Below are 27,530 nucleotides of genomic sequence, written 5' to 3' on the forward strand. Positions count from 1 at the left end.
AGCCAACAATGGTTCATTATTATCCATTGTCTCGTGTGCTGTTGACAGTCATAGGGCAGCCAGGCAGGCATTGTTGGCCAGGAAATAGGTCTCGGGTATATGACGCAGAGAGTAAACCAGAATGGCAGGGAGGGGGGGAGGGGGGGGGGTGAAATCATATGTTGCCACACGTTTAGATTGAGCGAAATTCTTTCAAAAAAAAAAAAAATATTGTGCATAATACTGTACTCCGAAATTCGGTAATGGGAAAGGAGAATGGAGGTTAAAGAACATAAATGGGAATATTAAAGCAGGAAGGTTATTCTTTTCATTTGATTTTTCAGGTATTGGGTAATTAACAATGTGTATGAGACAAGTTGGGGGGCCTTGGGGCAATAACTTGCAAGTTACTACTTTTTGACCCGAGATATGATTTTAAGTAGGAAAATTTTCACTTTGATGTCCTGAGGTTAGACACAATTCCATTTTGATACCTTGTAATATTAATAATTCCACCCTTAAGGGCATGCTTGGATTGAGGAAGATGTATTATTAGGGTAATAAAGTCAAACTAAGTAAAATGAAAGTGAATGTAGGGAAGGAGGAGATAGTGATGGTGTGATTATAAGGAAAATTATGTAGTGATGGTCTAGTATGAGATGAAGAAAGAGGAACTAATATTCTCATTTTAGGGGTAATAATTACACTAGAGGGAGGGTGGGTAACTATTTTCCTCATTATGAAGATAATAATTCCTCCATCTCTCTCTTTTCCTCATGGCACAACCATCTTTCTCATTTGTAAACACCTTGTCTTCTACAACAACACTTTCTAATTACTTATGTTTTTTCAAGTTTGACTTTTATTACCCCTTAATATATTACCTCCAATCCAAGCATGCCCCAAGGTGTTTTATTTTATTTTATTTATTTATTTATTTATTTTTAACAGGAGGTTTAATTTTTTTTTCATGTAGTGCTCTGTGCCTTTGTAATTTCATTTTAATGCCTCGAACTTTGACTTAGTCTTTCACTTTAGTACCTGTGGTTTAAGAATATCTCCGTTGCTAAATAAAAAAAATTACACAAATTCATTATATATACATAAGTCTAGGATAATTATTTAAGATTTATCATGAATTTTTTTTTCCCCAATTTTTAAGGAAGCATTTAGTTTTAAATGGAAACTAGACTTTTAGTCACTTTGATTAGGGATACCTAAAGCATCCTTACGGATGATAAGAGAGGAGGAAGGTGTAAAATTGTTAAAAGACCAAATGTGTAATGAATGTAGTTCATCGCCGTATTTGTCTCCCTATAGCAAGGTTGTATTATGGAGCAAGATTAGTCTCCTTCTATTTTCATATTTGATTACTCTTAGGTAGCACCGCCTTTTAAGCCTTTCTCTTAGACCCGTTGCTTCCCCTTGAGAATTAAAGTGTTTAGAGATTAAGATCCCCACTATGATTTCTAATTACAAATCCAAAAACAGAGCTATTTTCACCTATTTTGAACCAAAGTTTAACTAGTGTTGTCCAAAAAAAAAGTTCAATTGGTGGAAATTTCTTGCAAAGGAACCAAGCCGTTTGAATTGTATCTTGGCACTTTTGGTTTACTTGAAGATTTGAAATATCCATTGGGGTTATTCGAAAATTTCTAACAAATATTCCAATCAAATTTTTAACATTTGAAGGGAGATTAGTTCTCCATATCCATTTAGATGAGACTTTTGCATTAAATGATGGGTCTTGATTAAGAGCTTAATAAGTTGCGGATTTGGTCATAAAATTGCCACTAGAAGTGCAAAATAGCTTATATTTTAATCTATTCGACAGGATATGAATGTTGCAAATGACTAACTATATTAGGGAGACGTATTGTTTTAATTTTAATGTATTATACTGTTGTGGGATTACAATTTATTCACATTTATAGTATGCATTAATAATTTGTGGGATATTAGAAGAAAGGTGAATTGATTAAAAGTGAAAATAATTAACATAGTATGCATTAAGAAGCAAGGAAGCAACATTAAGAACAAAAAGAAACGAAGGGAGAAGCAATTTAACGTAACAAAAGATGATCAGCATTCAAATTTACAAAATAAGCTTCAATTTCCAGGCTAATGTAAGTCAGGGCATGTTTAGGGCCCCCATGACCTCTAACCAAATGCAAATCCTCAGACATACATTCCATACCCATACTAACCCTCAATGTGTAAGCAACTGTTTTTGGTGTTCTGTAAAATGGTGCGGTGAACTTGAACTTCTTGACCTCATCAAGACCTCCATATTCTTCCATGTCTAAGAAAACAAACTCTGATACCTTGTCATCTAAGACAATCTTAAGCCATAGCTTATGCTCATTAGTCACGTTATAGAGAGTTATGTCCAGGGGTATACCGACAGGCAATCCTGAGATGAAGCGCAAAGGACTTACTGAGTCAAAGCCAAGAACAACAAGCTCTGCACTAATGTGTCTGATTTCTTCAGTGAGTATCACGTCCTTGAGTATAAATAAGTCACGCAGTTTTTTCAACTGACATTGATCGCCAGTTGCATCAAGAGAGAAACTGCCATTGGACAATAGTTCTGCAAGTAGGTTCACAAAGTCCGAACATGCAATGGATTTTGCATCCCGTAAGTGGCACACCGAAGCAACCATAGTAGATAATTTCTGTAAGGTTTTGCAATGCATGTGAGAGCTTGAAAGTTGCAGCAGATAGTTGAGAAGCAACAACTCCATTATAATAAGCTCAACATCTTTACTCAACCCAATGAACCTGTATCTGATAGCTAGAATCGCTTTGTCAAGTTTCCCAAGTAGCAAGTCAAAGTCACCCAATTGATACAAATGACAAGTTTTGGAAACCTCAAAGTGTCTCCATACCCTCGTGACAAGCTTCACTATATGAATATATTGGAAGGCAAAAGCTACAGCAGCAGCATATGCAAAAGAGCCAGCCCTTACTGCTGCAAGAGATTCTTTACAACACCTGAGAAAACACAAAGTTTGCCAAGTTCTCAATTCCAAGGGAGAGACAGCAACAAACAGCCTAATATGCAATCACAGGGGTAAATTTGTGAACACCATACCACCTCCTCAATACTTGATACTAGAAAGTACAAGAAATGTGTACTTGGTTATTAATGAGTGCCTGCTAATGCAAATACAGGAATAACTTACTAGAGGAGCAAGCTTGCTAAATATGCAACACAGGCAAGAGCATGAACAGCAGAAACAAGAAACTGCTTACAACAGCGTACAAAACACCAAAAGTTAAGACAGGCTAATAATGAAAACAAAACCATAGCAGAAACTTCACAAGAGTTCAGACCACAAAATTACAAGGGTGCGATAAAGTCAATACATGAAAGCTATCCAAATCCTAGACAGCAAGTGAACAAGTACAAAACCAATACTGACCATGGCGACCAATACCATTATCCCCATGCCTATAACATAGGCCTAGAAAGTGGATATAGTGGAGTAATGGATATTAAGATATGTGCGCCTTTTTCGTGGCTCATACCACTAGCCAATAAGTTCACATCAAATAACAATTAAATGTTGGTCTACTCGAGAGATTTTATTTTTAATCCAAGAGTAATAAAAGGTTACAAAATGGCACAAAGCAATTGCCCTATTGATCTCCTTTGAACTCAAAAGTTGAGCTCAAAATGGCAAAGATCATCTAAGAAAATGTTTTCTATACAAAAATTATTACTTGTCAGAACCAAACAAAATCAGATTGGATCAGATCAAATATTCAGAGCAGATAACACTTCCATTAGTTCCATTTATTTATTACTATCTTTGTTTCTGAAAGTTCTTAACACTTTTGACTTTGGCATGATTCACAAATATCACTTTAACCATTGTTTAAAACTTAATGTAAGGATATACATATTCATGTGAGGTCATCATAGATCGTCTCAATATGAAGTTTCAGAATATCAATCTTTTATAATTTTTACAAATAAATTATTAGAGATATTAATGATCTAAAATTTACATTGACAAGCATGAAAGAATAATGTGTCAAGAATTTTCATAAACGGGGGTAGTATAAGATATATTTTATTGCATATTAATAAAAAAAAATATGAAGATATAGGAGATGAACCGAACAAGATCCCAAATTTATAATTTTTTTCTTACACATTGTTGTAATAATATGCTCAAAGACTTTAGTCCCACCAGGACATCACCAGACCAGACCTTAACAAAATCATATCTAAACACCCTATTTCAGGTGATGAGAGCATATACTAAGTTGATGAAAGGATCATGCATATAATTTATTCCCTTTTCCAATCCCCCTCCCTCCCCCAGCCTACTATTTCACATTAAAAAAAAACCAGCAGAATGTTGGTAATTTTCTTACGTGAGAAATAATTTAGTTAACAGCAATCCAAGGTCAAAAAAAGGCACAAGAGTGATCCCCTTCTATTCACTTCTAAATCACAATTTCAAGCTCAAAATGGAAAAATATACTCCCCACACCAATAGAAAATCTCTTGTATGTTTCAACCAATGATGCCAGTCAACTATTCTCCCTATCCTTTCTCATTTGATCCTGTCCTAGGGTGTACTTAAAATAATTTGTGTCTTGAATAGAAGATCATACAGAGCGAAAAGAAACAAAAAGCACAAAGTTCCATCCTCACACACCTTAAAGACTTCAACACTTCATTTGTACATCCGCATTTCACCAGCGGCCATAACCTCTTCACTGTTGCAAGAACAATTTGCATTGCACTGAAGACATGCACAGGTGCTTCCTGCTGACCTTTTGCAGCTGGAAGTACCTCTGGTCGAGTCCTGGTTTCAGACTGTACCTCAAATTGGTGCTCACCTATTTAACGAAATTAAATTTTTTTAAAAAAATAAAATTTACAAGGCATCACTTAGATTCTAAATTGGCCATTGTTCAAGCAAGAATGACAATTTGATATACCGCAGCAAGACAGGTAGGCCAAAAGGGAATCAATATCCAGAATATCACCAAGCGCATAAGCAATCCGCCCAAAGTATGCAGCTGCATACGAAAATATTCTTGGTGGAATTTGATGAAAGTGCTCTTCGTGTTTGAGGGAAGCTGAAATAGCCAAAACCAACAATCCAGCAATTCTTGAACCATAACAGCCAGATTTTTCATCATTGGAAGGCTTAATCTGAAGGATACAGTACACTCTGTCAGAAAAGTAGTTGTGGTGTAAAATGATAGAAGATAGTGAAGGGGAACGCATCCTATACATAGGCCATGTGAAATGAATGAGAGCCAACAAGAGCACAACCGTAACAAGCAAAAAAAGAAGTATGCGACACATCATCTTTATTGGTGGAAAATATTACTCAAATACCAACTTTCACTTCTGTAAACACGTGGTTATACACTCGTGCATTTATGATCCAGTGATCCACCAACCTACTACATATGTCACAGTCTTACAGATGATAACTTCTGGCCTTTTAATGTTGTATCCTGGACAAGAAGATAGACAAACAAACACAGCACTTCTAAGAGAAAATTTTTCAGCTAATACATCAGGCTTCAACGGAGACAGGATTAGTTTCCTCATCGAAGGCCAAAGTACCAAGATAACATCCAATTACAGAATACTGGACATGCAAGGAATGCATGGGCATAAGATGGCTTTAGACAGGATATAAACAGGACAACAAACCTCAGCATAACTTATACCATCTTACACATAAACTCTACATAATTTCCCCCGCCTTACATGCATCCACCAACCAAAAATCAGATACTTGTTTAAACAGCTTATAAGAGAGAAATAATGAAGTAGCAAATTGTACACAGTAAAAAAGCAGCGACTTCACTTATTCGGGTTTTAATCAGTTCTGCTTAATTAAAATCAGTTTCATTAGTAAAAATAGTCACCTCGGCGAGAATCAGGTGAAGAGAAAGGACCTAAATTTGATCAGTTGTAGCAATATGTACAGAAGATAAGCATAATGATGACTAAAAAATTGCTAACCTTATTATAATGGTCCTTGACAATCCTGACTGCAAATTTGCCATGATTGTGACCCATATTGAACAATGTACGAAAGATTTCGGCTTCACTCTGGAACATTACAGGAAACCCAATAAAATAAAAAAGAATGATGGGAAGATTAAACAATGAAGAATCAAATGAAGCAATACATAGTGTTAACATGAAATGACTTAACAACCTTGGGATAGATGTCCAGACTTCTAAAGAGGCTTTCAACAGTTAATTTAGACACTTTCAGGTCAGGCAATTTAACTGATCCAAGCAAATCAAAGGCTCTGGATCTTATCTGGGAGTTCCTGTCAACAAGGGTACCAAGCACCTGCAATAAGGACAAATGAGAGATTGTTTTAACTCTGCATTCCATAAATAACACAGCATAGCATATTGATCAACACATGCAGATTATATAACCAAGTACAAGCAACAGGATATGCTTCCCAACCGAACAGAACATACATGCCAGAAAAGTTACATATGCAATAGAACACAAAAGAATGAGATTAGCAACAAGCATAGAGCGCCTATAACAAATAACTCTAGAACAAGCACAAAGCAAAGCATTCATGCTTGAGACGTTACACACAGTTTAGTCACCCTCCCCCCACCACAATAAAAAATCAAAAAAATAAATAAAAAAAAAAAGAAAAAGATATCGATAGGCCAAGAAGTTATCATTGCACAAAATACGCTACGGGTTTGGAATTAAAAATTGACATTAGGAAGGTACGGTTTGGACATTGATTCTTATTACTATGTTCGGTGCAGTTCAAAATTGAGTTCTGATTCCCAATTATGCTGTTTGGTTGAGCCACGACAGTAAAGGAACGATAATATGTGTTTCCCAAATAAAGTACTAAGTCTATTATAAACGAAAAAGGAAAACTGTCAAAATTCTAAATATAAATAAGTGTTTTTTTTTGGCCTTCCAGATCAAGTGCAGACAAATAACTGGGTCAGAGCACGAAATTTACGAATGGTGATTAAGAATGTAAACCAAGCCCAAGATCCAAGCCTACTACTTCCGGACCTTTGGTTATGGACTATGTTTTTGTCAATTTGACAGAACTAAGCCCAAGATCCAAGCCTACTACTTCCGGACCTTCGGTTATGTGCTATGTTTTTGTCAATTTGGCAGAACTATAAAGTTTTTTAGTGGTTACTTATCCAGTTATCCATAAAGAGAAGCTTTTTGCGTCAGAACTACCTTACCACTACTACAAAAGTCTTTCTAGAATCGAAGACTGGTAGCTAAAAAACTAGTTAGCACAGCTAGTTGATGAATAACAGCTGCTCACTGAAAGCTAAGAAAGTTAGCCAGATTAAATTTGTCCAACAAAACAAGTTGTTTGCTGGCACTAAGAATTCATTTATCGTTTAATTCCGTTGAGAATAGGACCTTCGTTAGATGTAACTCCATGTCCATGCTTTGGTAAGGAAATGGTACATGATTTCCATATGATGGTTTAAAAATTGAATAATTGATATCATAACAATTAAACTTTGAGAAACTTGTAGGGCAACATTGCATTAGCTAGCTGCCTAGCTTTACTAACAAACTAGAATTCTGTGGAACTCCCTATAATATTTAGAGAGAAGGGCATTCACTATAAATTGCAAGACAGCATAAATTGTTTTTCAAGCTTGTTAATCCATGACCTCCACAATCAACTTTTGTAAACAACGTAATGTTACATTGTAGAAAATGTGAATCTAATAAAAAGCCCATGCACCAGAGAGCAAGTTTTTGCGCCTTTTCATTGATAGGCTCAGCCGCATACAAAAGGCGCTCTCAGGCACGCCTTAGCCCAGGCGTAAGGTGCAGCACCAGTAGGTAAGACACTGGTTTGCGACTAGTTTGCGCCACGTCTGCAAACTAGTGTCTTACCTACAGGTGCTGCGCCTTAAGCCTGGACTAAGGCGCGCTTATTACATAAAAGGAGAGTAATATAATTTTAAACAAAAGAAAGTTATGTCAGAGCAATGTACTTGATATTAAAAAAAAATCTAAAATGTTATTAAAAGCATACCATATCTATATGTGCCTCTTTCATCGCTACACATCCAGACATTGCCATGCAATGGATTGTCTTCAAAGCCTCTAACCTGGCAATAACCGAGTCATCATTCAGAACATAGCTCAATATACTAACAGCATCAGGAGCAAATCGACCAGAGATGACACAAAGCATTCGCAAGGAGATACAGGCAGCCCGTTGTACCTTCAGGATAGCCATACATATTACACAGGGTCAGCTAGTGGCATGATGGGAATCATCTTTAACATCAGAATGTGCAGTCCTTCCATCCCAAACAATTGTCTTACAACCAATTCTAAAGCTTTAGTTAAAATTGTTTGGGCAGTTAAAAATGGCCAAGTAATTTTGGGTGTAAAATAAATATGAAGTACAGTGAACAAAAACAAAAGGAAGCCATCAAAAATTGGCATTACTAAACCTAAATATATTCCCACTATTCCATTTCCATCACTGTTGTCTAAGACTGCACAATTTTTAAAAAAGCTGGTTTATTGAAATTGAAATCAAGACTGGCAATTTATAATGCATTGGTATATTAAATAAACATATAATTGTTCAGTTGATATTATGGAAACGCGTAATATGGAATGAAAAAAGTTACTCCTACCAAATCACAATATCTTCAACATAGAGAGAAGTCATGCTTTTTTATACAGCTCGGTAATGAATAGAGAGAGAGAGAGAGAGAGAGAGAGACCGATGAGGTATTTTTCCACATGTTGAGGAGAGATAGAAAGAGGAAACCACTTGCTAGAAAAGGAATGCCAACCTTCTTTTACCAAATCCAAAATGGGAAGCATTAAAGTTATTGTTAAAGGAGGTAGTAGCTAAGTGGTCAAATAGCATGAAATAAAGAGACTCGCTAGCTTTTCATGGACATTAATGCCTTTGTAACAATTGGTGAATAGAAAATCATTTGGCTAGTCTATGCTCCAAAGTTTGTAAATGCATTAGTTTGCGATTAACTTTAAAAAAAAATTAAAAAAAAAAAAGAAAACGTGAATACTAATTACTGAATTATAACACAACCAAAATTTTGCAATTACCTCACTGTATTCATCCTCTAGACCATGAATAAATGCACCGGCAGCAACACCAGCATGAATTTCATGTGAATTTGAGCTAGACAGAGCCAAGGATTGTTTCACTTTAATTGCTTCGTCAACCTTTTTGTTAAGGGTCTGCAACAAAATATCTTCAGATACATAAGTAATTTTTCCAAGGGTGGTAAAAGCCTCCACCCTGACTCCCACATTCATATCTCTGACCATAGAACATATCTGTGAAGCCAAACCAAGCACAACTTTGTTAGCAGATCTATGAAGCGAATACGGGATGGCACCCACTAAAGACATAATGAGGAGATGAATAGCATAATCACCACAAATACAAGGGAAAAAAAAAAAAAAGCATCCCTCTACTCACACATCACCAACTAAAATAGATAAGGGCTGACTACATCACAGTGAGTCACAACATTAGGCCAATGAGGCCATCGAGGTGCCGTTGAAATAGATTTGCATATGATAGCAACATGGTGATTCATGTATTGCAATGTAAAACACATTCAAAGTAAAACAAAAGGCAAATTAGTTGAGAGATAGAACGATACAGATCAGTTGAAACTTGAAATGCCTCGGTGATTAAACGTCCAATCATTAAAGCTTATCAATATCGTTAATCTGGTTTGTTTTAGTCCAGAGTTAAGGAGTTACAAATAGAAATGCTGTAAGGCACCATGTATATTAAGAACTCGGGGTAGTAGTTCAACTTCCAGGAGCAAATTACAGCCCCTCACTGTTTTTTCATCTCATAGAGGCATCTCAACAAAAAAATAGGAAGTCAGGCTTCTATATTCCCAAAGTTCCAGCTTTACCAACCTAAAACATGTAGAGCATGTTTGGTAAGGGAATTTTTTGGTTGGAAACTGGTTCAATAAACCATTACCGTTACCAAGTGTTTGGTAATAAGGTTCGGTTAACAATTATCATTACCTAGGGACAATGGTTTCCACCTAGTTGTTACCTCTCTAAAACCTAAGGTATTAATTACCATTACCCTCCTCAAACACAAAATTTCGGCTTTTGTCTTTCTCACTCCAACAATTTCATTTTCTCTCTCCTCATCTCTCTACCTCATCAAGTGTTATCTTGTAAGTGATTCCTTTCACAAGAAGAAAGGAAGGTTAAGTTTAAGTGATTCATTTGCATGATAAAACCAAACAAATGAAAAGGTAAGAGTTTGATAGTTTCTTTCCCCCTCTTAATTAATTCCTTTCCATTCTGTTTCCAATGTTCGTATCAAATGCCCCCGTAGCAGATACGGCACAAACTCAAACCAGAAGCAACAATTTTATTTTATTTTTTTTACCACTTTTCTGGTGAACAAATACTTTAATATGGAGATCTAAAGAAAAAGCACAGCTATGAGACCAGTTTAAAACATCATGACCAGATCTATAATTTGCAGCTATATTCTACTCTTAATAAGGTTTAGTAGGGTTTAAGAACCTGTAGATCATTTATTTCAGAATTATTTGGAATTTTTGATAAAAAGATGTAGATGAAAGGATAGAAAAATATGCGTGCTTACAATCACAAGTGCGAACAAATAGGTATTTCATGTGCCATTCTAGAGATACACTCTCGTAAAAAAAATATTTTTAAAATATAAAGCACATGTCCTATTTAGTCCAAAGTAAATTCTATGCAACAAACTTACAAATGCAGAGGCTGGTAAATGGTTTTTCTTAGCAATATAAACTCCTTCAACGAAAGATTCAGAAAGATAGCCAATCAAGCATTACAGATGAATAATGAAAAGGCTTTTATAATAAAGTAATTTCCGAATGTCACAACATTGCTGCTGCACCAATTTATGCTCCAGCGCTAGCAGCAACAGAACACCCAAGTAAACATCACAAAGGCTACCAAATTTCATATACTTGTATATAAAATACAGCAAACATACATATTGAATTACTTAGGTCATGTACCAGCAAAAACACACCATCCGAACAGCCTCTCCTATCTTCTTCCTCTTCCTTAGATGCAGCTAGCATGCAACCCCATGCGCTCACCTGAAACAGAAAAATAAATAAATAAATAAATATATTATACATGGGATTCAATCACTCCTTGTATTGTCAGTTGTCAATATACCCCCGCCCTTCTTAGTTGTAGCAACCAGTGCCCAAATTGCTGAAAATGCTAAACATCTACCAGACACGAAAAGTCGAAAACCAACCTGAATTATGGTCTCTTTCTTTCAACTCTCCATAACTTACTTAATGGCTCCAAATTTACCACATTTTAAGCAATATATGAATTTTGTACTATACTAAGATTACTAACTATTAAAGATAAATTGCGAGTCTTGCACCTAATTATGAAAGTGTATTTTAGAGACGAACCTAACATGATCCCACATTACTATAATTCTAACATATAAATCACAAAAGACGATCAAATGAGTGTGTGAATAATGTACAATTCCAAACGCTGCAATAAAAAAAAATGAGGAAGTAATAACTCACTGCACGAAGAGCAGCCAAGCGAACATAATCATGTTGATCAAGAAGAAGCTCAACGGCACGAAAATAACACCCTTCAACAATCCCATAATCCTCAACCACAACCCCAGAATCACAAACACCCACCAAACCCTCCAACGCAGATTTACGAACACAAGGGTAAGGATCCTTAGTAAACCCTAGCATAACCGGCAGCAACAAATTAGGAGGAACCGATAACTTCATCACATTATTCAAAAACCCAAACCCGAACCGAAACACACGGGCGGAAACACAGAGAAATGACAAGGCTGTCATCGAGGGAGTAGGCGGCGGAGAGTGAGACGAGAAGAGAGAGTGAAGCGGCGGCGGTGATGGCGGAGGAAGTGGGGTCGGAGAGGAGAGAGGTGGTGATGGAGGGGAGGGAGGAGGAGAGGGGAGAGGAGAAGGAAGGGTGGTGGAGAGAGAGGGAGTGGAGGAGAGAGAAAATGTGGTGGTTGGGAGGGAGGGAGGGGGAGTTGATGAGGGTTTCGAGGATGGTTGTGATGGTGGATGGTGAGGTTGATGGGTTGGTGATGAGGGTTTGGAGTCGTGAGAGGAGTTGCAGAGAGAGGGTGTTGGTGGTGGTGGTGAGGTTTTTCTGGGTTTCCCGCCATAGTTGTTGCTCCATTTTTGCTCAGTGGAAGTTCAGCTTGGGGGTTTGCTGTGGTGTTGGTAGTGTTGAGGATGGTGCTTGTTTATGGTGTTAAGCGGAATCCACCATAGTTGTTTAATGAGGAAGGAAGAAGAAGGAAAGGTGGAAGGAGACAATAAACGCGGGGCGTTAATTAATCGTATATTGTTAAACATCGCCTATAATTTTCTAGCCCACAAATTAGACTTGGTTTGACAATTTTGTCCATTTCTAAAATTGTAGTCAAAGTGAACAAATTTCGATCTCAAAAATGTGGAGCCATACTGGGTCGCCGGGGGAGAGCGGAGGGCAGGCCGGAGATGCGGGGGACGCCGGAGGTACGTCGTCGTCGACGGAAAGCGAGGTAAAGAACCGTTAAAAATGACGTTGTACGTAACGGCGTCTGAAAGAGGTGGCTGTGCAGTGGAGCCGCCGCCTAAATTGGACGCCACTACCGTAGCATGGACGTCCAAGCCAAACGCCACAACGACGGCACTGGCGTCCAGCCCAAACGCCACAACCACCACACAGGCGTCCTGGGCAGGCGCCAGTCCTATGGTTGTGGCGGCCCTGCCAGGCGCCATCTCCATGGCTCTGGCGTTCCTGCCAGACGCCGCACCTGCAATGTAATTTTTTTTTATTTTTTTATTTATTTTTTTTGTGGTTATTTTTTTTTTTGTAAATTTGAAAATTCGAAATTGTATAAAAAAAAATTCGAAATGGTTTTTTTTTTAAAATAAGTTTGAAAATTCGAAATGGTTTTTTTTTTAAATTCGAAAATTCGAAATTGTACTAAAATAAAATTCGAAATGGTTTTAAATTTGAAAATTCGAAATTATTTTAAATTTGAAAAATTCTAAATGGTTTTAAATTTGAAAATTCGAAATTATTTTAAATTTGAAAATTCTAAATGGTTTTAAATTTGAAAATTCGAAATGGTTTTAAATTTGAAAATTCGAAATGGATTTAATTTTGAAAATTCGAAATGGTTTTAAATTTGAAATGGCGAAATTGTATAAAAAAAATTCGAAATGGTTTGAAAATTTGAAAATTCGAAATGGTTTAAATTAAGTTTTTTTTTTTGAAATTAAATTTGAAAATTCGAAATGGTTTTTTTTATTTTTTTTATTTTTTTTTTTAAATTTGAAAATTCAAAATGGTTTTTTTTTAAATTAAGTTTAATAATTTTATGTTTTTATTTATGATGTGGAAATTAGATTTGTGTTAATATATATTATTATGTTTTAATTGTTTATGTGTATGAATACTTTTATAAATGATTGTGTTTTTAAATTTGTATGTGTATGAATAATAGTATACATAATTATGTTTTTAATTTTGTGTTAATTATGTGTAGATATAGAAAGTAAATGTATTATCCGTTAAATGTAGAAATGAAATTTACAAATTAAAAATGTAGATATTAATTATGTGTTAATGTTGTGTTAAATGTATTAAGTTAAGCTTGAATTAATATTTATTATAATATATAATTGATGCAGGATTATGGTGGAGACGGAAATGATTACAGTGGGATATTTGGACATGATGGTCCATTCGAAGATGCTCAACAAGCGATTAATTGGGCAAAACAGGTTGCAATTACAGCTGGATTTTGCTTGGTAGTAGTAACTCATAAATCTCAACGGGATGGTAGAATGGATCGCACTTTGAGATGTGACCGTTATCGCAAAAGAAAAGAACGAGATTTCAGTACAGCCACTCGGTTTGATACAAAACGGAAAGGTTGTGGGTGTGAGTTCAGAGTAAAGGTTCGACAACTACGGAGTCGTGACGATTGGGAAGTGATTGGTTACTCTAAATGGGGGTATCACAACCATGAGATGATAGTATATGAAGAGGGTCATCGACAACTGAGCGGCTTAAGTCCTGCTGCGAAACTAGTTGTCAAAGAAATGAGTGATGCTCAAGTGAAGCCTGCTAAAATATTAGCATCTGTGTTAGAGAAATTTCCAGAAGACCATCCAAACTGAAGACACATCTACAACGTTAGACAGCAACTCAAGTTTGAACGGTCAGAGGGAAGGAACCCTATACAGCAGCTGCTACACCAGGCACAATCACGTGGTTACCTGTTTTGGTTTGATTCTGATGAAGATACAGCGGAGGTGACTCATCTTTTCCTTGTGCATCCTGATTGTGCTGATATGATCAAGTCTTGGCCATTTGTGATTTTGATCGACTCAACGTACAAGACAAACAAGTACAAGTTCCCACTGGTTGAGATCATGGGGATGACTCCAACGAACCAGAACTTTCTGATTGGTCATGCAATCATCAAGGATGAGACGGCTCCAAGTTATTATTGGGTCTTGGAGAAGCTGAGAAACTACATCGGGCCTAATGTTCATCCAGCAGCCATCGTCAGTGACTGTGAGGGAGGTCTCTTTGCCCCCATTAGGGAGTTGTTTCCAGAGTCAAAGCACTTGTTGTGCACATGGCACATCAACAACTGTGTGAAAGTGAAAGCCTACAACCTTTTCAACAAGAATTTGGAAATGGCAAAGAGATTGGTGAATGGTAAGTGGCGGAAGATCCTACAAGCTACCACAGAGGCAGTGTACGATCGAGAATTGGCTAACTTCAGGGATTCGTACCAATGGTGTCCAACAGTGGTGAACTATGTGATGCAGCAGTGGATACCTCACAGGGAAAAGTTTGTCAAATATTGGACAAACCAAGTACTTCATTTCGGGAACACTACAACATGTAGAGTTGAGAGCGCTCATAGAGCTACCAAGGATTGGATTGATTCTTCCACTGCTGCTTTGGATACACTGTTCGATAGAATAAACAATTCAATTGAAACTCAGAAGAACGGCATCAGGAACTCTCTAGAGGACTCCATACGGCGACATGGTACGATGTATAGGCATTTCATATTTAAGATTCTCCATGGTTGTGTGTCACACTACTGCTTGGGGTTGATTTTGAATGAGTACAACAGGATGAGGGAGTTGGCTGATGAAGTGTATGTTCGGTGCGGGTGTGCTATTTCAGTAACTCATGGATTACCTTGCGCATGCACCATTCACCGCGTTATTACAGAAGAAAGGGCGTCGTTACATGTTGATTAGGTTCATCCATTCTGGCGGACGCTCGTTATTGGTGAGCATGCAGATCCTCAAACGGTCGACCATGAACAGGAGGAGTTGGAGCAGTTTCGTTCGATGTATGACCGAGTGTCCTCCAGTCATCCTTCTATTATTCGTGACGCTACTCACGTACTTCATGACATGTTCAACACGTATTGCTTAGATATACTGAGGAACCGGAAGGGGTTGAGCGTCCTCGAGGTCGCCAACGGCGGAACAGGAGTGCGTTTGAGTACATTTGTGGTCTTGGTCGTGGTCATGGTCGTAGTCGGACATCGTCATCTACTCGTAGTCATTCTTCTTCGTCTGTGAATATGCCCCCGAGAACTGGTACGGTTGCTTACTTTTATTGACATTGTACATTGTTTTTTAGATTACTTCTGCCTTGTTAACTGTGTTTAATTATATGTTTAATAGGAAGAAATGATATTGATCAGTTTCCGTACAAGGACAGGATACCTAACATCATCATACCGTTCTTGGATGGGTGGAATGATGTAGTCGGAGATGGTAACTGCGGATTCCGGGTCGTGGCTGACGTGTTTCAAATGGGCGAAGCCAACTACGGTTTAGTGCGTCAGTTGATGTACAGTGAAATTGCCTCTAACCGAGAAGTTTATCGTCATGTGTACCATGACGGCTTGGATAGTGCTCTGCGGCGTATCCGGTGGGGGGAGGACCTTGTGGTCAAAATCATTATTTTGACGCACAACTGGATCTGTTTGCCGTTGCAAACATTTACAAGTGTACATTCATGCATTTCGGGCTTGGATTGCATAGTCGAGCTTATTATCCTTGTACCACGGTTCTCCCTTGGTCTTCGCGTGAGACTGTCACTACACCGGTCAGAGAGGTAGCTATTGCTTTTCTTGGGTCGTCATACAGACATTTCATCCGACTAGACCTGTCATCCTATTTTCCTGTGCCACCGATTATACCTCGGTGGTACACCATTCGCACAGCGAGCGTAGAAGGTTGGGATGCGCTATATCATGACCGGATCACGAATGGAACACCCTAGCCGCCTTTTAGTTTTTCATGTGTACATTGTTTCTATGTAACCTTATTTTTACGTTGCTATTATAATGAGAACATTAATTTTTTATATTGTATTGCTTACTACATTTATATCTTGCATGGGTAAGTTGCGCGTTACAAAGTTGAAAGGTAATGTCAAAATTTAAAAACAGCAACGACAATGTTGTCAAATGTTGAAAGCTGAAACGATAATCTAAAATGTTACAAACTTAAACCATAATGTTAAATTCTGCGAAGTGCAAACATAATGTCCAATTTCAAAAACTAAAATGATAATGTTTAAAATGCTCTACAAATAAAATGCCAAAACCATCAGTAATCCCTCTTGGACGCCGACTCCCAATGCGCAAGGGTCTGTTCCAAACTATCAACAACAGCTCTCACTGGTGCACTCATGCTGTCCTTCTTTACAGAGAGTTTTTTGTACGTCTTGCATTATCTTTCCCATCCACTACATACAACAAAAAATAAAACATGAAATACAATAACAACATATAAAACTTAATTAAAAAAACAACGATAAATGTTTTATGAGACATACCGCTTCCACGGCAGTAGGCGGTGGCATATAATCAGCATCGCTGTGTTCGAGGTCTGCAATCAACCTCGGGTGCGAATACCGATTGAACCATTCCAAGTAGTAGTGGTCACGCATGGGAGGAACCCCAGATGGCGGCCTCTGCAACTCCGCAGTCCATAAGCGGGCAACCATCGAAAACTAGTCCCACTTCCCAGTCATGATATCCTGCCAATACACGACGTAGTCCTTTGACGATGCAGATCGGACCGCCTTCATCGGGCATGCCGGGGGAGGAGGGACAACTTGGACAAATCTAAGCTGGCGAAGACAACGCTGGGGCATGTACGCCTCCACGATCTCACGATACTGAATGAGTCCCGTGTACAGGGTCCTGATTACCCTATTACTAGGTTTCGGGCCGAAAGGCATCCAGTTCACCTGCACATAATTTTAAAATTTAGTAACATTCATATAATAAATGCATTACTGAAAAATTGTAGAAATATGTATAAACTTTACCTCTAAGGGGGACATCCTGTCAAGAAATAACCGTATCGATCGGAGGCGGTCAACGAACTTCTTCTCCGAGCGCGGACTCCACGCACAAGCACGCGGCATCCCCTCATCAATAGGAACCGGGTCACGATGTGGTCGCAATGCAGGAAAATACTCGTATATCCAGGTCTGCAATAAAGTCTGACACCCAGTGATACCTGCCGCGTCAGCCCGACTCGCAAATCCTAGTTGGCGATACAAATACGCCAACGTAACCGATCCCCAAGAAAACTGGCCTACACTGTCGGGGTCACACGCCTCAACTATGTCGCGTGGCCTAAGCTTGTTTCCGTCGCTCTTATCCGGAAACAAGGTACATCCGAGGAGTAGAAAAACATAAGCAGCCAATTGTGCGTCGTGCGTCCTACGTGCACTGGGGTACAAACACCGCTGCAACCGTATGCGATCTTCACACCGTCGTGTTCCCAAACACCAAGCGCCTCGGGGTACAGTGCAGCCCTGTCCACCACCAACAACTCCGCCAGCAAATCTGCATGATCCGCATCAGTCACAACACAAAGTCGTTTACCGTCAACACGAATCCCAAGAATGGCCTCGATGTCATGTAACATGATCGTCATCTCACCAAACGTCATGTAAAATGATCGTCATCTTACCAAACGTCATGTAACATGATCGTCATCTCACCAAACGGGAGTGTGAATCCCAAGAGTTTGTATCCGGCTGCCATCGCTCAACGAAAGTCGTGATCAGCGTAGTGTCAATCTTATCGTGCATGGTGGCAGGAACGTGATTCACCCCAGTGCCCTGCAATCGCTCGAACATCTCGCTCTCCACCGGCCAAGCCTCAGCCCATGTACGCAAAAAGCTACAAGTCTTTTCCCGGGTATGACATTTCAACAAGCCCGTCACTGATGGCTTCTCCTGGTCCTCCCAAATACGGGTAGCTATGTGTCCTAGAAAGTTAGGAATCACACTCCCGTCTACAGGCCCACCGGGCACCTCACTCCTAACAACCCAAGAATCATTAACGACCCTCGACCGTTTTCTGCTTACCCCAGACACAGTGGACGCAGATGATGTGTCAGATCTACTAACAAACCTACCACCCCTACCCTTACGCACCTCTACCATATGTGTCTCGTACATGTCATCAACCCTCTGACTCAATGGACCGTAATCATCATACGGTCCACTCCCATCGTCCACATCCTCATCCTCATATGCGTCATCCTCCTGCTCCTCCTCCTGCTCACCCTCCTCAACATCATCATCTTCATCCTTATCCCGACGGTGGATCCGTTCTCTACGAGCAGAGGCCAAAATACCACGGGATCTAACATGTCTATGCCCCGACCTCTCCACTGAATAGCTTCTACTAAGAAGGTCTAGATTCTTCCTCGCACCATGACGACCCAGTGAATTCTACAAAAAATTAAAAAATATATAAACATACAAAAGCTTTTTAGAAAAATAAATAACTACCTACACATACAAAATACCAACACTTACAACATATCGTCATGTTTATAAACATAAAATTAATAAACATTAAAAAAATCAAACACATAAAAGATAAATAGGACATAAAAAAAATATTTAAAGGTAAAACAAAATTTCTGATTTTCAAAAAAATAAAAAATTATTTTAAAAAATTAAACAAAAAAAAATTAAAATATATTACACATACACAAATACACACATAATACCCTAATGCATTACACATTTTAAAAAAAACAATTACACATTAATACAAAGAATTTCCACATACTACATAAATTAAGACATAAAAAATTTTTACACATCAAACATAAAAAAATTAAACATTAACACAAAAAATTAATCTAATTTTATAAAAAATATATATACTAGATTTATAAAAAATAACACATAAAATTAATAAATATTAAAATGAAAATTAGACATAAAACAAAATTATTTAAAATTAACACAAAATTTCTGATTTCCCAAAAACAAAATTAATTTACAAAAAAAAAAAAAAAAAAAAATTTATATACGGAAGGTGGGGCGCATGGCCAGGACGCCCACCCACTGGCGGTGGCGCCAGATCCGGCAGCCATAGCCAGTGGGCAGGCGCCTGAACTGGACGTCCACCCAGAGGCGGAGGCGCCAAATCTGACAGCCAGAGCCTATGGCCTGACGTCTGGTTTGGACGCTTCTCCGTAGCTGGGCTTCCAAGCCACACGCCCCGCCACCGGCTTTGGTTGCCGGAGCTGGCGCCGCCGCCTCTGGGTGGACGTCCAGTTCAGGCGCCCCACCTTCGCTGCTTATTTTTTTTTAAATAAAAAAATATTTAAATAATTACCTTGCCACCAAGTCGTCGCCTTTCCTCCGCCGCCGCCGCCTCGACATTGTCGTAAATAACTTTTTTTTAGAGAGGTAGACCTTCTGATTTTTTTAGAGAGATGTAGAGAGTGGTTTTTTTTTAAAAACGAAAAGGGCAATAAGGTCACTTCAATACAAATTTGTGGGCTTTATATGGAGATTTGCGGGCGATAATTAGCGATTCACCTCATCAGATGCTACTTTCTCACATAGTCACTAAATCAACAAAGGGGCCCACTATAATATCCAAATAATTGCGAAAGCCATTTGAGAAACAACCACCGTTTCTCAATTGTGAAACCGAGGCTTCCTCTTTAAAAGCTAATGTGCCAGTGTGTATGCACTTCTTTAAGAAAAGATTAATAAATAAGTGAAAAGTTAAATGACACCCACACTTACTAGGTAACACCCCCATTTTAAACTTGAATGGACGTACATATTCTCACGTGGAGAAAATACAAGTTGATCTTCTTGACAAAAACCAAAAAGTATTTTGCTAGTGACATTTATTTACATTAATAAATGGCACTAGATAAACAATTTTTGTTTATCTCTATGGTTAATTGGGGCTCCCTCCACTCACGTGTATTCCATGTTTTTCACCCCTCTAACTCAATCTAACATTATTTCCTCCTAAGAAAACCACCACCAACTACCACTGGCCGATGGCAAGGTCATCATCGGAGTTGAAGTTGTGTTTTTTTTTTATTTATTTTTGGGTAAAGGCAAAATGCCTGAGATCTTCAAAGCATTTCTCATCTGGAATTTCAGAAATTCCAGACGTTTTCTTTTCCAAACTTTTGCGCTTATTGTTTTTATCATAACTTTAGATCCTGAACTCGAATTAAGAAAAATAATAAATCGTTGGAAAGCTCCTTAAGTCTAATTTCTAACCCAATTAGAATCAGGTAAATATCATTTATAGAGCTTAAGATATGGCCAAAATAGTGCAAGGGTGTTGGTTTTGGACCAAGTTTAGTATTTTAATCATTTCTTATTTGTTTTAAATCGAAATTGGGCTTATGATGTATCATTTAATAAGTTTATTTCAAGGGCTATCCATCCATGTACCATTTGCAGAAAAATTATGAATCAAGAAAATTAAATTTGCTCTATTTCGGGTTGTGGTTATGAGAATAAGAAATTGGGTTAAGGTTTGTGGATATTTCAGTTATTGTAGTTATCTTTCATGATATTGTTCAATTTCAAATGAGATTTTTTATCAATGACCTTGCATAATAATTATCTAAAATGACAATGTTTAGTTATAAAACATGACATTATATCATTATTAACCCTAAACCCTAACCCTACTTTTAAGGAGGCATGGGTGTGCCTTGTCTGAAGTTTCTGCTGTGGCAAGCTTGCGCCAAATCGAGAAACTCAAGCACTAAGTCTTTCTATTGTGGGTTGTGGAACGGTGGACGTGCCCTGCATAGCACGTCCATGGCTTAGTGAATTTGGTTGATTGTAAGTCAGTTTTCACTCCGGGCTTGTTTCCTTATTTTTGGGATATATTTCCTATTTTAGGAAGCATTATATATTACTCCTTAGGGTTATTTCCTAGCCTTTGTGATATTCATTATCAATGGAATTCATCAAAATCAATAAAGTTTTTCCTCTCGCCTATATAGGGATGTAGCCAATGCATCTTTAGTGAACCACGTAAATTTGTGTGTTATTTATTTACTTATTTAGCATTCATTATTTGTTTTATCTCACATCCATTGCAATAAGATCATATTGGTCTTTGCAGCACTATTGTTGATATTAAGTAAGAGGAGTACAAAGATGGGAGATGAAATTGATAGTGAACCAACCCATGACTTTCATGACTACATGTTCATTGTAAAATCAGTACCATACAATGGGTTATTATAGGTTAGATCTAAAGGGGAGAGCATAAAGCCGTTAAGAAAAACACACACATCATCAAAGCTCTCAGCCTAACTTATCCGTTCAATGGAGGAAACTTGGAAACCACGAAGATGGTGGTGTAATATTACAAGCCACTAGATAGACTACACTCATTAATCTAATAGATCAACCGGTGCAAGCTCACTTACAACATCATTTTCAAATATAATTCACTACTTAATATTCAAAAGTATATTTATATTTATAAATTATCTTTATAATAAGTCTGTACGTCGAGCAAACTCAAGAGCTAGTTCAATAAAATCAGGTAAACATACACTAATGTAATAAAAAAGGCAAAAGCTAACGAACGCCCCAGGGGCGTTGGATAAGGTAACTAAAAGTAGAAATATTAAATTAAAATGAACATTAATACACTGATTAACGCGTGATTTTGGCATGCATTCCCAAATTAATACCACTTAAGAAAATATTTTAAATATTTATATTCATAATAATAATTAATATTTATATTCATAATAATAATAATAACAATTAATAACAATTTCTAATATTTACTGATCATAATAATAACACTTAATTTTTTTTTAAGTAATAGTAATGCTTATAATTTTTTTTTGAATAGCAATACTTAATATTTAATAATAATACTAAATACATAATTATATAGAATTAGATGGTTAATTCACCACGATATTAAACTTATATCTAATTATGGTCCTATTTTGATATGTGGTTGTAATAATTTGAATATGTTAAACTATTGTCTTTTATCTTTCTACTATTAACATAAGTTAAAGATGGTACACATCTATTTATGTTTTCATTCACCTAAATCAATGGTATGCACTTGTTAATAATAATAATAAATAATAATAATAATAATAATAATAATGAAATCTGCTCTGCTCTACTCTGCTTTGCTGACCCTGCTCTACTCTGCTCTGCCCAACCCAGAAACACTAAAGCGCAAAATCCCATACCACATTTAACACGAGCTCTTTCCCAAATTAAAGTCAAGAAGAACCGCAATTCCCAAATTGCAGCCAAAGTTTTAAGAATTCCCATTCTACCGTCCACGTAAGCACTGGTTAAAAAACCGGTTTTTTTTTTTCCGGTCCAGGGTAAACCGCTACTTGAAGTAGCGGTTTCTTTGCAATAAACCGCCAATTCAAGTAGCGGTTTCTTAGTTTAAAACCGCTACTTGAAGTAGCGGTTTGTTTACAAAAAACCGCTATTTAATGTAGCGGTTTATTTTGGAAAACCGCTACTTCAAGTAGCAGTTTACTTTGAAAAACCGCTACTTGAAGTAGCGGTTTACCCTGGACTGGTTTTTTTTTCAAACTTGCATAATCACTCAAAAAAAAAACCTGCAAGTTGTGTACCTGTAAAACATGAGATATATAGCATATTTTCAACACAACCACCATAAATAACAAGTTTATGAAGATCTAAGGAAGTCGAAATTGCAAAGTCGAATATTTTTCAATTGATTAAATATAACAAAATCCAATTCTAAGCATTTACAAAAAAATTAGTTTAGTTCCAAAATATACACTTAGCTCGGGCGTTGCTTCTTCCCATGAGGTGACGATGAAGATGATGCAGCTGTCTCCTCTGGAATGTCATCCAGGCCAACTCCAACCCCAGACGTAGTGTTGCTACGCCGTCGGTTTCTCTGATACTGGCGATGCACTAGTGGAGGAGATGTCATGATAGTATGCTGAGAAGGAGTCGGTGGACGGAAGGCACGTGCTGAATGGCCTCCACGATGAGGTGGTGGTCTGATCGGCATAGTGTGCACAGTAGAAGATGAAGACGTGGACGGTCGAGGCTGCTGAATAAGGTGTGACTGCCCCACCCTAGACAAGGTTTGGCCACAAAATGATGTAAAACCCTGCATCGTCTGTATGGCAAATGGTATAGCCGTCTCTGGTGGCAAGTGGGAGATGGTCTCAGTAGCTCCCGATAGCTGGACGTGCAAATCAGCAAATGCATGTGCCTACATTTAAGTGTAGTTTTAATGTTAGTAAAATGAAATAAAAAACGTAAGAACTAGATTGAAATGAAGTGAAGTTCATACAAGCAGGAGGTCCGAGGTAGCTGGCTGGTAATGACTCGGGGGGCGCTCCTGCGAAGGTGGAGTAATGACCAGTCTCGTGATGCGACGGTACCAAGCCATGTACTCTGTCATGGCCGGGGAAGAAGTCCCAGTGAACGGGTATCCCTGGACGACTAATGCCTCTCGTCGACTCCACTCGTGTACATGATCCGAATGCCGAATCTCCCAATTACGCTGTCCCCTTCGATCCTTCCTGTGTAGAGCAACGTCCGTGTCTACATCCTGTGGGATCGGCTGGTCTAACCCGAACTGACGAAGGACTCGGTCTGGGAGGTGGAACTCAACGACGTCAAAGCATATCAGAGGTGCCCGTGAACGCCAAATGTGCATGTCTGAGCGACAAATCTCCGGAAGTCGATCCATCACCGCCTCAGTATATGGCTGCCAAATCATCTAATTCCCAAAACAAGTATGTCAACATGTATATGACTAACATAATGGAAGAAATACAATGCACAAAAAAAAAGAAACACCGATTGTACCTGGTCCTCGTGCTGATGGTCAAACGCATCTCTGTAGTATGGTAGTCCAGAAGCAGTATGCGCACACGATAGATGGACACGTAACCACCTGTAAAGACATGTTAATAATAATTCTTGAAAGATAGAATTATAAGAACATGAACTTGAAGCAAACATTGTACCTGCACGCCAAAGGGTCAACACCTCGCTGATGCTGAGTCCCCAAAATGTCATCCTCATCCTCAGCCTCAGGGTCCTCCTGTGGCGGATCTCGAGGCCTCCTAATGTATGGTCGGCCAATAGTAATATGCTCCCACGACCACAACTGTAGTAGGATGAGCGGGCCTCCAATCTGTCTTGAATCTCGCTGACATCCTCGACATAGCTGCCGATACAAAAAACCAAGAGTCGCACTCCCCCAGCTGTAGGTCGAAGCTGTCCCCCAGTCTCGAAGGAACGGCAAGTAGTAGAGTGACACAGCATCGCCACTCTTGTCGGCGAACAGAATAGATCCCATGAGAGTGAGAATGTAAGCACGGCTATGGCGCTGAACTGTCAAGTCATCAGCTCCCTCTGGCATCTGTGAGAAGTGACGTCTGAGCCACGTCAACTTCAAAGTAGATCCCTCCAGAAACGGCTTACCGTTATCATCATGGCCAGGTCGAACTCCCAGCAACTCCTCAACTAGGTCATGCCATCGGGAGACATCGAGCCCCCTTTAAGACTCCGTTGAAAACTTCCGACATGTTTGTAGTCTTCACACCAAACCTGAAACCACCATCATGATGAATGGACCACTTACTGTACGGAATTTCCATCAAGTACCTACGGGCCTCTACATTCAAGTCACCAATTTTGTTGATGTAGTAATCAAACTTCTTCTTCTGCCTTGCAGTAGCTGCTTTGCCAAAGAGGTTCTTTATGACGACACTTTTAAATTTTGAGTTCACATTAGAAGCCAAGTGTCGTGTACAGTACTTGTGGTAGGCATTGGGCTCCTCCCAACCACTTCCAACTTCTTCCATTGCTGCTAAAATACCAGCATGTCTGTCAGATATCACACATAGCCCTTTCCTATCTGTAACTCGAGCACGAATACAAGCCATGAACCAAGACCAACTATCATTGTTCTCTCCTTCGACAACCGCAAAAGCAAGGGGGAATAGTTGAAAATTGGCATCCGTTCCCATAGCAATGAGTAGAGTGCCTTTGTATTTGCCATATAAATGAGTGCCATCAATGGTGATAAGGGGTCTGCAGTGACGGAATCCATCAATACATGGCTTGAATGCCCAAAAGACTCGTTGAAAAACATGTGTTCCAGGAACCGTACACTCTAACAACCTCCACTCAACAACAGTTCCAGGATTTGATTCCTTGAGAGCTTGCATGTACTTAGGCAACTGTTCATATGAACCCTCCCAACCCCCATAAATGAGTTTTATTGCCTTTTGTTTCGCTAGCCATGCTCTCTTGTAGGTTATTTGGAATCCATCAAATTTCTCTTTCACAAGTTGCACCATTGTCTTGATTTTCAATGAAGGATCAACGCGAATGACATCTAGAAGAGCATTGCAAACGAACTCGGAAGTCAGTAGCTTATGATCTCCCGAGTCGATGTCACCAACACAGTTACTTGCATGAGGGCCGTTGTACCTCACAATTTTTAAACGTAGAGAGTGTTGGATCTTTCACTCCTCTAAGCCTCCACGAACAACTACATTGTTCTTTCCTCTTGCACTCAACAACATATTTTCTCTGGCTCTGCCTCCACAACTCGAATTGTTTGATTTCTAGCTATGGAGTAAGATTTCACAGCATCTTTCAGTTGTTTGCAATGAGTCAAAACTGCTGACCAACCTCAAATTCTCCCCCATTGTTATATGTCTCATTTCCTAACCAAGACATTCCATGAGTTTATTCAAACGAGGATCAACTTGCGCCACTTCATTGAAGTCTGAAGTGGGGGCGCTTCCTTTAATTGCCTTATCACGAGCTTCAATTATCTCTTCATCATCATCTTCATCAGTGTCATTCATCTCTGCATCGCCAAATACATCAACATTGTTTGGGTCAAGAGAATCAAGAATGCCTTGTGGTTGTGTGCTTGTCGAGGTTCCAACATTAGGCGATGAGGCCGGAGACCTAAACTGTGAGAGATGGTCATTGACATAATGTGGATCAACAAGCATTCTTGTGAATGACCCTATGCCCACACTTTGAACACCAGTGGAAAACGGTTGATCCACACTACCAAAAAAATCCATCCCCGGAAAGGAACCAGTGTTAGTTTGCACAACTGGCTCCTTTGGAACTTGTTCAATGAACAATTGCATTGCAACAGAAGAACTCTGAGTCACAGCAATCCACATAGCTCTAACAGCGTTGTCGTCATTTAACGGAATTGCAACATATGCCCCAGCCATAGGATAACGCATAACCACCTTCAACTCCACACCTCTAGGATCAACACTCAATTCTTCATATAGCTTGTTCAGAACTTGTGAATATGTCATCGCAGAATGTACAAACACAAATTTTTGATTCCCACCCCTATACGTTATATCGCTATCTTTGTGGACAATTTCTCCACCCCAATAGCAATATAGAGGGTAGTTCGGAACCTCCATGTTTCATTCTAGAAAAGACCATTATTAATCAAAGATATTAGATTGCAAAAATTCATTAACAGTGTGGCAATGTCCTAACATCAAGCAAGCAAACTACACAATTATAGCAACCTAAACTGAGCTATGAAGGTCTTAATACCTCTTGAAGCTCAACATGGGCATAAGTCATGACTACATGTACTTTGAGCTCATGTACTTTGTGTATAGAAGCTCTATTTTCACTTTCAAAATCAGCAATTATAGCAACCTAAACTGAGTAATGTGATCGAAACCATTAATAATTCTACAAGGGTTATATGTAAGGTAAGTAAATCAACAACAACAACCAAAACCAACCACAAACATACATACAATTCTGAAACTCAATAACAACAACAATAAACAAGAACACTAACAACAACAACACAACCAAAACCGAAACTCAATAACAACAACAATAAACAAGAACACTAACAACAACAACACAACCAAAACCGAAACTCAATAACAACAACAATAAACAAGAACACTAACAACAACAACACAACCAAAACCAACAACAACAACACATACATACAATTCTGAAACTCAATAACAACAACAAACTCAATAACAACAACAAACCCAATAACTGAATACAAAAAATAATTAGGGCACTTACCACAAACAACAAGATCAGCACGTTTCTTCTGAAATTAGC

General features: G+C 38.5%; 2 protein-coding genes across 2 annotated transcripts; both read right to left on the reverse strand.

Moving 5' to 3' along the window:
• Positions 1 to 2,022: 2,022 nt before the first annotated feature.
• On the reverse strand, positions 2,023 to 12,281 carry LOC110733871 (protein SIEL-like). The gene is given in 10 exon segments (XM_021913943.1): positions 2,023 to 2,973; positions 4,653 to 4,836; positions 4,939 to 5,155; positions 5,984 to 6,073; positions 6,183 to 6,323; positions 8,032 to 8,223; positions 9,087 to 9,320; positions 11,036 to 11,119; positions 11,576 to 11,809; positions 11,811 to 12,281. Coding segments are annotated over 10 exon segments (2,718 nt in total). The 5' UTR covers positions 12,222 to 12,281; the 3' UTR covers positions 2,023 to 2,042.
• Positions 12,282 to 23,104: 10,823 nt separating this feature from the next.
• Positions 23,105 to 25,744, reverse strand: LOC110733978 (serine/threonine-protein phosphatase 7 long form homolog). The gene is made up of 5 exons (XM_021914046.1): positions 24,990 to 25,744; positions 24,404 to 24,937; positions 24,243 to 24,330; positions 23,722 to 24,153; positions 23,105 to 23,640 (listed from the first exon to the last, which is right to left on the reverse strand). Exons 1-5 carry the CDS (start codon positions 25,742 to 25,744, stop codon positions 23,197 to 23,199), a joined length of 2,253 nt encoding a protein of 750 aa, XP_021769738.1. The 3' UTR covers positions 23,105 to 23,196.
• Positions 25,745 to 27,530: the final 1,786 nt, after the last annotated feature.

The sequence above is a fragment of the Chenopodium quinoa genome, unplaced genomic scaffold, assembly GCF_001683475.1.
Source record: "Chenopodium quinoa cultivar QQ74 unplaced genomic scaffold, ASM168347v1, whole genome shotgun sequence".
Classification (NCBI taxonomy): Eukaryota; Viridiplantae; Streptophyta; class Magnoliopsida; order Caryophyllales; family Amaranthaceae; genus Chenopodium; species Chenopodium quinoa.

Coding starts and splice junctions, on each gene's coding strand:
- LOC110733978 (XM_021914046.1), bottom strand. CDS start 25,744: ATGGTGCAACTTGTGAAAGAGAAATTTGATGGATTCCAAATAACCTAC. Junction 24,938..24,989: donor CATCATGATGGTGGTTTCAG/GTTTGGTGTGAA, acceptor GGAGTCTTAAAG/GGGGCTCGATGTCTCCCGAT. Junction 24,154..24,242: donor ACCATCAGCACGAGGACCAG/GTACAATCGGTG, acceptor TTTGGGAATTAG/ATGATTTGGCAGCCATATAC.